The following is a 12,057-nucleotide window of genomic DNA, read 5'->3' as shown; positions in this document are numbered from 1 at the left end:
CCTCACTTTGGAGGTAACAAATTCAGTAGAATCGGAGTGGAATCTGGTAATTTTGATGCCAGGTATCCCCAGCCACACTTTACCAAGTGCTATCACATTGTACCAGATTATATTTGTTTCTTGGTTGAGTGTTGCTTTATGTATAGAAGCAGTGTTTGAATCACCTGGGAACCTAAATATAGATCTCCTAGCTCTACCCCAGATCTTGTGAATTAGAACTTCCAGGGATGGATCTTGGAAATCTATATTTTTAAAAAATTCCTGCAGTGTCTCAGAGGTATCTCATCTTCCCACTAGTCTTTAGGAACCCTGACTGGTTTTAGAGACTCCATGAAGCATAAGGAGGTTTTGAACTCAAGTGCAGGTAGTTTTTGTTTTATTTTGGTTTTACTGTTATTTTAGGCTAGATTTTTGCTCCATTCCCCATTAATGTAACAGGTTCTATTCATAACTGGTATTCAGTCAGTCACTATGGAATGAGAACTCCTAGGTTTATTCCCAGTTTAACGTGCTTTTATGCCTTGAATGTTGACCATCATTTCCAGCTACATTTCAAACCAGCTCATTCTCTGAATAAAAGGCCAGAAGTGTGTCTTAAGTTTCCCAGCTCATTCTGTTGGGGACTCGCTTTGTAATCCTTTTTGTCCAGGAATTTAAAATGTTTCCCTGGTCAGACCCTACAGCACGGGGGTGCTATTGAAGCCAGATTTAAAATTAGGTAGTCAGTGTAGTTAGGTAAATCAGGTCTAATATCATATGAGTGAAATCTAAAATGGAGGCCATGCTGATAATGATTCTGGAAACAGGACAACTCACGGAATGTTAATGAAGTCCCAGAAAAGCCCTAGGCCAAAGTCCACCCCAAAGAAATGTTAATGGAACCCAGGAAACAGCCCCCAACAGATTTGGAAATAGCCCATCCCAAAGAAGTGATAATGAAGTCCTTCCTGCCCAGATTACTTGTTTGGCCCACCTGTGTCCCAACCCTTCCCCCTTACATTCCATCACCAAAACTGTAAAAAGGGGAACACATTCGCCCTTCAAGGATTCCACCTCTTGGGTCCCCTTCTTCCTCCGGGAGAAGTCTTTTCTGCTGTCCTTTAATAAACTTCTAATTTCTACTCTGTCTTTGCCTCGGCGTGCTTCTCTGGTGTTATTCTTCAACATTGGGGAAGCAAGGACTCCTCACCGGCCACCAGCGGTAACACTATCACTCATCATCATAATCTCACACCTAACTCAGCCTTCCCCTTGGATCTGTGCTGCTGCAGCACATGTGCTTCAATACATGTGCTTCGACTGACTTTAACCTTGAGGAGCATTCAGTGGTCTCTAAGAGCATCCTCAGGCATGAAGAAAAGGCCTGGCCCCTTGCTCTGAGGCCTGCGTGGTATGCTCAAGTTGCTGAGGAAGGGTATCTTTCTGGGGCCAGTGGCCTTGTCCTACTTCTGTTTTGACACTCTTTGCAGATAGAAAGTTTTAAATTTGAAATCTTCAAAGTATTACAGAAATTAAAATGAGGGTAGGATAGAGGTTGTACGGGTGGCTAGGAATGGCATATACCAAGGAATGATATTTGTGGAACTTGATTTGTTGGCCTAGACTAAGAGGAGTAGCTTCCAGGTTGTAAAGAATCATTTATGAAGGCCCCAAGAGATCCCCTTGGTTAATATGTTTTTTAAATACCTGAGCTTCCATGGGGTGTTCACTCTGGACTTTGGTAGCTATCTTTAAAAATGTTGGGTTTGCCTGTATTTCTTTCAGAAGATGATAGGATCATTATTCACACAGAATCTGAAAGTAGTGCTGTCATCCATGGAAGCCCAGGAGGCTCTTGCAACCTCAGCAAGCACTATAGATTTGCACCTTAGAGTTTGCCTCTGGATAAGCCTTGACTTCATTTTGATGCCAGATGTGAGAAGCATTAATAATCAGGATGAAGCCCTTTGGGAAATTCTATTCCCAGGTGATAGCTGCTTCCTTAGGAATACTGGGGGGCGGGGGGGGGGGGAGCGGGGAGCAGAGGCTGTGATTTAGTGACAAAGAGGAGTGAATTGACCCTAGAAATGTAAGGATAAGAGATTTCTAATGAGGTCTGACAGTTCAAGGGCTGAATAAGGAGGCTAATCTTTTTTTTTTTCCTGCCCACCCAGTCTTCACACAAATGTAAATATGCCTCCTTCAACAAATTGGCAAATGTGGTTTTAATTTATAAGCAAGAGACCTGCCTTGCCTTTCTCTTCCTCCTCTTTTTTTCTTTTCTAAACTAAGTCACAGGTTTTGCACTTTTTAAACTGGTCTGTCACCTTTTCTGTTGTTTATTTTCTTCCAAGAACATTTTCCCCCATTATTGTCAGAGGAATTTGGGATGAGAGCCGACTGCTGTTTCTTAAAGAAGTTTTCGAAGTTCCAGAGGAAATACATGGTGCTCTTTCAACTGAATTTTTGAAACAAATAAGTAAAGACAGTGATTGAATCAAGTGGGAGACTTGAAGAGCACGTCCCTATCTAGGCACCTACTTCATGTGGTCTGCGCAGAATCCATTGTTGTTATTTATGACCTTGTCTGCCTTCCATTGTGGACTTCTTCCAGCCTTGGGGAATTTACATCATTCCTAATAGCAAAAGGCTTTCTGGTTCCCACAGAGTTGTTCAAAGCCTGACTCATGCTCCTTATGTTAATTGTTCAGCTCTGAAAATACAGCACTTACAGGGTGTGGTTATAAGGGGGAAATCTACTGTACTTATAGGGCATGTTTAGAAGTGTTTCACACATAAATCTCTATTGCTCCCAATCTCTTGTCAAAGTTAAAGTGTCTCTCTAGCTCCCTCCCCCCACCAACTCTGATTTAACTTTTAATTCCCCCCCACACACACACACTCTTTATCAACTATTAAATTACGGGACAACCAAAAAGGAAATGCATCAAAATGCAGTATAATCCAATGAAGCCTATAATACTCTGTTCACTAACTATTAAAACTAGATATGACTGAGTGACATCTGCCTGGGCCTAAAGTCATCAGCACTTTTGGCAAGTAAATGTTTCTGGTAACTCAGTGGTATGGACAGTGACTGGGTAAAGCCCATGGCATCCACTTGGAGAATACCCAGGCTTAATACTAATGGCTGCCTTCTCCCAGGATCCCTGGGCTGTCACTGCTAATTCCCATGTAAGCCTAAATAAAGCAAAGACTTTTTGATAATCAACTAAAACAATTCTTTGTGGAAGGAACATTTTTCTGGAATTTTCATGGGGAAGAATACTTAGTGTCCCAGAAAAAGAGACATTAACACCTTGTCTGGCTTATCTACTTGCATACAAAGGTCAGTGTTGGCAAAAGTTGAGAAACTTTTACAATTGTGTCCTTAGGATGTTTCCATTGGTATGTGAAATAGTAGGCTGATAATCTCTTCATTATAAAAAAAAAATAAAGACTACAATAGTAGTTAGAATAAGAGGGAAATTCCTGGGTTTTTTAGTAGCTAAGAATGACAAACTCTAGTTTTGAAGCTACCAATATTAAAAAGCTCAACTCTTGAAATAGTCTTGAGGGTTACAAAGGAAATAGGTAATATTTCTATTTTTTTATTAGAGCATTACACTTATACACAATATTTATATTTCTGCAAATAGAGAAAATGTGGGGAATTCTCAGAATTACCAGGGTACTGCACACCGTACCACCAAGTCTTCTCAAAAACTTGCTGCAGCCTGGCTCATTGATTCTGGGCTTTTGTCACAATTTGGACCAGAGAGATTAGATATTGGCCAAGAGTTACCAGTGGCTTGTAATCAACATCCTTTACCTGACAGTTTTCTGTGTTTGTGGTACATATTAATGCATGAAATGTGTAGACTGGGAGTCCAAAAGAAGTTGTAATTTACCAGAAAGTCCTAGATAAAAAAAAGAAAAAAAGTTAAAATAGCCTGTAACACTAAGCAGTTTCATTTAGTCTTTACAAAAATAAATCTGTTCATCTGGGCATTCAGAGTGTAACTGTTTTCTCTCATATTCAGCTAATAGATTTCTGGTTGAACCTTTGTTATCTTTTGGAATAGACAGAAAGAGCTCTCCACGGAGTGTCTGATTATTTTGCTGAGTGTGCGGAGAGTCCACTTCCTCCCAGTGCAAAGCTCAAGAGAAATGCTCTGAAACAAATGTAGGTCCAGCATGTTTCATTTTTCTTATTTGTGACTGCCTGTATGGATGGATGGATAATGTGAAATATGGAATTAAACAAGGAGGCATGGAGTGTGGAGACCAGAGCTTGGCTGGCACTGATCTTGCCCTGGGTCTCACACTTGCCCTTCCCACCCTCTTGACACTATTTTCTTTGCTCTCTGGACAGTGGGGGTAGAGTCCTTGTTTCATAAGTGTGTTGCAAGGAGTAATTAATTGCAAGCTCTTTGAAGATGAAAAGCACCTGCTGGTGGTATGTTTCATATAACTTTCAGGATGACTACAGACAGTCCTTAAAAAATACATTTCTTTTCTAAGATGCTTGTTCTAACTTTAATATAATGATAGTAATCCTTGTTATTATATGTTATTATATATATGAAATACATATATATGTATATATGTTTGTATATACACACAAACACACACATACATTATTCCACCCTAAAGCTTAGTCAGAATACATATCTGAGCTCCAGTGTTTTGACTTTCATTGTTAAGGAAATTTCTTGCCACTCACAGATTTCTTGCCATACTTCTTGCTAAAGATAAGGTCTTTAGTCTCTAAATTTTCCTCACGCAGTTTCTGTCCTGCGCCTCAAATTTTTACAGTGGGAATGAAGTTTACCTTGTCTACTGAGTATTCTGTAGAGAAAGGAGTTAGATTTGCATTCCCCTCTCATGCTGGCTGTCTGAAATTTTTTTTCAAGTGCTATTAACTGAGTCTGATTCTTGTATGGTTAATGAACAATCGTGACACCAGCTAAATGGTAGTTATATTTGAATAATACCTTGAAATGGCCTGAGAATAATTTCAGAAAATTTTACTCACAAACTGAGTAAACTTTTTTTTACTCACAAATTAAATTGTGTGTATGCATATTTGTTCATAGGTACACTTGCATAGCATGAGCTTTGGGTATATTTGAGCATCAACTCCTAGAAAAAAAAATCAATGCATCATACATAGGCAATATTTACTCTTAATATCATTGAAATGAATACCTATTTGCCTTAGTTAAAGAGAACTCCATTGATGATACAGATCAAAAAGCATAACATAACCTAGTATAATGAAAAATGTAGAGATCATTGCTTAACACACTCTTAGGGATTTTTCTAGATTTCCTGGGGAGACAGGGAGAAGGCAGGTAGCACATACCACTTGTTGCAGGTGAGGGAATGTGAGGGAGGGGGAATTTGAAGAAAACTGTGCCATTATAGCTTTACACAGTGTAAAATCTTTGTTGTTGTTGTTTTAGTGCGAAAAGAACAAAAACAAAAAGTAACATCGAGAGCAAATCACAGACCAGCAGAGACATTGTGGGAACATCTAGTGACTCAGTGATTGCGGAGGTAGCAAGGAGGAGGGATGATGGTCAGGCCTCATCAGAATCTACAGGACAAGCAAAGGATTACATAAAGGCAGCTGAGTGCCACCAAAGGCTTCCTGTTCAAAAGCTGGAAAATGTTAATCAGACCCAGCCAGAAGACACTAGCAGCCAGCAAAAACCTCATCCTGGGGAGCGGTCAAAGACAGGGCTTCTAAGCGGGAGCCCTGTCTATAGCTGTGAGTCAGCATCACCAGGTCCAAAGCAAAGTCCACGAGTAGCCAAAACACAACAGAAACGCAGGAACTGCGGCTCTGCAGAAGACTTCGACCACCACAAGAGAGTTTCTCTTGGAAGTGATCGATTAGTCCCAGGAGAAACAATACTGGAGAAAAGCACAGCTGTCAATGTTTTGCCAATTTTAGAGTTGTCAGATCCGGGGTTACTTTTGAAACAAGATTTGGCAAAAACCATGTCTAAGGAAGAGTTGCATGTTTTGGAAAATCTCCCCTCCAGACATCTTATAAAAAATAACCCAAGGCAGGCACAGCAAACCAGCTCAGCCACAAACACTGAAAGATCATCTGCAATTCAAGGCAGCCCAACCAAGAAAAGAAAGAAATTGCAAAGGATTGCAAAGTCATAGTTGAGGATAATAGTAGCCAAATATGTGACAAAAGCGCCAACATGTATAGATGCTGAGACTTAAAAGGAATTTGTTAAGATTTTGTTTGTTTGTTTCTATCTTTATCACAATATTGGGGATTAAATCTAGGGTTTCGTACATGCCAGGCAAATCCTCTACCAATGAGCTGCATCCTCAGCCTTGCAAATAGCTGGGATTATGGGCATGTACCACCACGCCTGGCAAAATGATTATTTTAAATAAAACAGTACATATGCACATTGGGGTTTGCTTTCCAGCAGTCACCTTCAGGAGGCTATCTGATTATTCTAATAATGCTATCTTCATCAGACTTTATAACTGTCTTCAGAAATTTTATTGATAAAGGGCCATCCACCTTGGTGGAGAGGAGACTATTTGTGCAAGGACTGCACGAAGAAACCAGTCACATGTTCCTCCTTGACATTACCTTGCAGACCTCATGATGGGACACATGAAGACAGTGCCTCGTGCTACAGTTAAGTCCTAGGGGTACAGTGGATCCTCCTGCTCCTCAGCTTCAGAAGGGGGCAGTGAAAGAAAAAGCCAGTGGTTCTAAACCACTGGGACCAGCATCATTGGAAACATGAATTAGAAATGTGGGTGTCAAGCCCCACCCCAGACCTATAGAATGAGAAGCTCTTGGTGACTCTAAAATATGCCGAAGCCTGAGAACCACTGGACTGATTGAAGTCTCCTTCATGTTTATTTCCTCCAGCCTGACTCCCATGGCCTCCAGCTCATCAGCTGGAGCCACGTGTGGACATGTACACCCTCATATTCCCTCAAACTTATAAAACACCTGGGTTCAGTGTATGAGTCACTCTGTTCCCAGATTCTACAGTATGACAGCCACAGCATCCAGGGAGCTGTTACTTACGCTTATAATTGCCGGAAGTTTACGGATAATTTATCCCAGCATTGGAGGAAGAAATGGGAGAGGCTTGCTCTTACTTGTAGCTCAGGCCTATCCCTGTCCCTGCCCTTTCTTCCACCTCTAAGATTTTGGTTAGGTTCAGGACAGACCAGAACCCAAGAGGAAGTCAGTGGCCAGTGTTTAGTTTCCCATTTGGAAGTCTTCACAGGCAATTTAAGTTTCTTCTCTGGTCTCACAACTTACTCTTAAAAAGATAAGAAGCTTAGGGCTGGGATTGTGGCTCACCTAGCATGTACGAGGCTCTGGGTTCGAACCTCAGCACCACATTTTAAAAAATTAATAAATAAAATAAAGGTATTGTGTTGACTACAACTAAAAAAAAAATACTTATAAAAAAAAATAGGAAGCCTAAGAGGAGGTCAACCTCAGAAATATAAGAGCCCTAAGTGGGCAACCTGGAAGTTTAATCTGGACCTTACTTGTTCAGTAGAAGATGAAACTTTTGATTCTGGAAACTTTAAACAGTTTCTACAGAAGGTTAAAGTCAGTGGAAAAACAGGACATCTCAGGACTATTCACCTTAAACACTTGAAGAATAAAATCACAGTTGTTTCTGAGAAACAGATCTCTGAAAGTTATTTGAAATACATTACCAAAAAGCACCTTATGAAGAAAAATCCTGCTGATAGCAGTGGCACACACCTATAATCCTAGTGACTCAGAGGCTGAGGCAGGAGGATCTCAAGTTCAAGGCCAGCCTCAGCAACTTAAGGAGGACTTAAGCAACTTAATGTCTCAAAATTAAAAAATAAGAAGGACTGAGATTGTTATTGTGGTAAAGTGCCCCTAGATTCAAGCCCCAGTACAAAAAAAAACAGGAAAGAAAAATCTTTGTGATTGGCTTCATGTGATTATACCTGATAAGACTTATAAACTTAGTTACTTCCAGATTAGTCAAAGTCAAGATTAGACAAGATGAGAGTCTGAGATCTAGGTGAAGCCTCTTGTTACAGGGCTTTGGTTCACAATGTTAAAGAATGAAGCATTCACTCAATTTCATCCAAAAGTAAGAAAGAAATCTTATTCAAAGACCACCGATGTATCTTTTTCTGCTTACCAACAGGTGTTCCTTTGAAGTAGCATCTCCCTTATATAATAGGGAAAATCAAGAGTATTCCCCAAAGTGTTAAAATTAGCAAAGAAAGCCCAATAAAATAAAATAGCATGTGAGTGCTATTAATGCTCTCCAATTGCAAACTCTCTCTCCCAGTATCTGCTTTCCCCACTTGGATTATATTGAATGAAGCCCACCCAAAGGAAACCATATCTGAGAGCACCATTGTGGGTCATGAAGTTCAGTTATGGTCAGAAAGCCTGGCTGCTGGATGTAGATGCTGTTGCTTTGTTGCTTTGGTGTTACATTGACCTGGAAACCTGTCCCCTTCCTGCACCCCTAAGACCCAACATATCCCTTCCCACTGTGTCCTTTCTTATTCCTTCCCACCTGTTTCCCTTGTCATAATAGATTCCAATCATAGGTGAAAAGGGAGCCCAACAGAATGCTAATAACCTCAGTGGAGCTGACTGTTTATACAGTAGGGTTCGACTCTCAGAATGGAAACTGCCTAAGAAGGTATTTCATTAGTTAACCTGGGCTTGATGGTTAAGGCCAAACTTAAAATGATTTTCTTTCTAGAAAAGTCTTGGCTTGAGTGTTTATTATATTTGGAGAAAACACAATTCATGTGATCTAATAAGGAAAATAGCAACTTTGTGTTATAGATAGATGTGGTCTTTCTGAGACTTCACACACAATGGGTTCACAGCCCCAGCCTTTTTTATATTTTGAATCTTGCTAAGTTACTGAGGCTGACCTCTTACTTGTGATCCTCCTACCTCAGCCTCTGGAGTCACTGGGATTAAGGGCATGGGCCACCACACCTGCCTTAAATAACATTTTAATAGGTGTATGTTTTTCCCCTTTAACATTCACAAGCATGGAAGGTCTGGAAACAATCCAGGTGATTTTTCTTACACATTTTTTTCTCTTTGCCTTTTTTCTCTTTGCCAAGGCAAAGAGAAATATGCATATAATATCTAGACAAATATGCATATAATGTGTCAAATACAAAGGAGCAAACATTTGTGGAGAATGGAGTGTGTGCAGCAATTTTTTAGTTCCATTTTTTTAAATATTCAAGGAGTGTGGAAAGTATTGCATTTTTTAAAAAAAGGCTTTGAGGCTGGGAATATAGCTCAATGGTAGAGGAAGCACTTTTCGTGTGCAAGGCGCAAGATTTGATCCCTGGCATCACACACACACATGTGCACACACACACTCAGAAAACCCCCCTTTATTTTGATTTATGGAGAATATGGCTTATTTCTGAATGAAATATCCCAAAATATATTCTCGGGACAACAATGGGATCACAGCATAATTGTTTTCTTTTTGCTATTATGTTTAGATTTGGGCATGGACTGTTGTGTATATCGATGGCCTTTGATTCCAGAAAGAGCTTGGCGAGGGCAGGCACATAGGGGAAGGAAATCTCTGCCCAGGAGAATGGCCTGGATTCAGTGTCCCCACTCCGCGTTTCCTTAAGCTCTTTGGCAGGCCCAAATGTAATATTTCCACAAAACTGTAGCGAGTGGCCCTCCCTTGAAGTAACCAGCCGCTTTCCTAAGAGCCAAAAATTCTCTCTTCAGCGTGCTGTGACTTGAATATGGAAATCATCTTAATTTCTTCTTTTTTCTTATGAGGAAATTTCCATGCTTGGTTTGTCAAGACAAGAGAGTTCATTCCTTCATATTGAAACACTAATGAATTGAAACATGTTGAAGCAAGTAAAAAAATCAAAATTAAGCTGGTTTCTCTTAAATAGTTTAAAGCCTTCCTTAGTACAAAATAAATTAAGCATTGTAAAATGAAGTTAATTCAGGTAATTATTCAGTGCAGAAGTTTAACCATATATATCATTGGTATTGTAATATCAGGGTATAATTAAATTATCTGAAATCTGCAGAACTCCCTCTAATTTGGTCTCTATTTAACAAGACAGGGAACAAATATGTGTCAATATGCAGCATAACAGAGGGAACTTGAATGGCTGAAATTATCTTTAATTATCTAGAGTTACTCAGTACCAGTCTGGAATAAGTTTAATCTTGCAGCCTAATGTTACCATATTTCATATTAGCTTGTAAATGTTATTATAGCTCCTTATCAAAAATTTTGATAACTTAAGCAAAAATCAGTAAAACCATGCATTTGTCCTTTAAAGCATCTGATGGGGTGCCTGCAGATGTGAATTTGATAGATCCCTAGAATAACTATTCAGTTGAGTTAGAAAGCCAAACACTGCCATAATCACCAGGTGAGCTCTTTTTTCCCTATCGGTTTTCTCATTTGTTTTATTCTAAACTGTTTAAATAGTTTGAATAGTTTTCTAGGTGATGAAACTATGTATGTAGTGAAAATGTACCTGTTTTATAAATAAAGATAAAAAATTGTCTTGAAAATTGTAATTTTTTCTTTTCTTTTTTCAAAAATAAGTGAATCCCCAAGGAGTACACATCCAAAATACCCTTTTCTGAACATGTTGAAGTATGTCCTATTGGTAAGAAACATTTTCCTTCTAGAAACAGTTCTTAGGTTTTGAATGCTTTGTTTAAATAGCTCAAAGAAGCCATTTGAACCATTGGTCCTGAAGATTTAGGTATGGAAAACCTAGTGTGATACGATGGAATTAATTGACCCAGAAGACTTGGGGGTGATCCTTACAGTGTTTATTTGTTCCTACTTCTGCTTCCCACTGGGAGCTAAGAAAGATCTCTTGGGGGGTGGGGGGTAAAGTTCATGACCTTAACTCCTTTCCAGAAAACGCTGACATTCCCCAAGTGGATTCATTTCCATTTTCTTAAGTGGATCTAGTCCTTATTCAGGACTGATAAAACCCTGGGCCAACTCTTTTCTACATTGCTTTTTATTTTAGTATCCTAGGCTTCTCTGGTGCTGTGCATGACTTCCAGAAGGATTTCAATATCAGTTGGAAGAATACACTTATATAGATGGGCCTGGAATGCTAAGAATGGCTACAAATGATGAAGCATAGTCCATTTCTCCTTAGCATTTTGGTAATAAGGATGGCTCACCATGTGGCCTAATCCACAGGAATGATGCCCTGCTTGGGGTATGGAGCTTGGCTCAGGATCTGGCGACTGGATAATAGCATGGTGCTTACAAGCCACAAACCCTGTTTCCTACCTTAGCTGCCACTTTGCCGTTAATTGGTTTTATATGTTTGGAGACAAGTCACTTAGCCTTTCAGGCCTCATATTGTTCATCTGTCAAAGTTATCTAATATTTTAAGTGCCACCCACGGCTGTTAGAGAACTGAGGTAAACATACCACTCTGATGTATTAATTTCTCCATTTAAAAATGATTCTCTATCCTAGTTTCACATCAAAATCCCCTAAGTAGCTTCTGGTTCAATCCAAATCCCTGAGTTTAGGCCCCAGCATTGGGATTTTTAAAAGCCCTCAAAGAACGATTCTCATGTGATTCCACAGTTATGAGCTGTCCTTTAGAAAGTGTGCGATGTGTGCATGTAAATACTGGCTGTTAAAAGAGACAGGTTTGCTCAGAGCTGAGTGTGCATTGATAGAGGGGTTTTCTGCAATGTAACTATACCTACTTACTATATTTTAAAAGAAGAGCAGGGAAGGTTTGGGGGACAAGGTGTCAGTTCATAGACAGACCCTTTAGTCATACAATAAGAGTTGCATTTCATTTTCTTCCAAGGCCCCTCTGTATTTGCTGTAAGCATCTGAACATACCATTTTGTCTTGCCAACATTGAGAAATTGTTACCCTCATTCAGAAGGTGAGTTTTTAAAACACCTAAATAATTGTCTGAAATTTTTACATAAACCTCTGGGGTTTGCCTTTGATCCATGATCATTAATATCATTAATAGGCACTCTAGAAGTGCGTGTGA

General features: G+C 39.6%; 1 protein-coding gene across 1 annotated transcript in view; it reads left to right on the top strand.

Annotated features, from left to right (window-relative positions):
• Window positions 1-10,510, top strand: part of Slx4ip (SLX4 interacting protein) — a 191,935-nt gene extending 181,425 nt beyond the window's left edge. The window contains exons 7-8 of the mRNA XM_026385833.2: window positions 4,065-4,165; window positions 5,448-10,510. Coding sequence (XP_026241618.1) covers window positions 4,065-4,165; window positions 5,448-6,162 — 816 coding nt within the window. The 3' untranslated portion in view covers window positions 6,163-10,510. The remainder of the gene's footprint in view (window positions 1-4,064; window positions 4,166-5,447) is intronic.
• The last annotated feature ends 1,547 nt before the right edge of the window (window positions 10,511-12,057 follow it).

The sequence above is a fragment of the Urocitellus parryii genome, chromosome 6 (assembly GCF_045843805.1).
Source record: "Urocitellus parryii isolate mUroPar1 chromosome 6, mUroPar1.hap1, whole genome shotgun sequence".
Classification (NCBI taxonomy): Eukaryota; Metazoa; Chordata; class Mammalia; order Rodentia; family Sciuridae; genus Urocitellus; species Urocitellus parryii.
The sequence above is the reverse complement of the archived record's forward strand: the minus strand, read 5'-3'. Positions and strand labels throughout refer to the sequence as shown.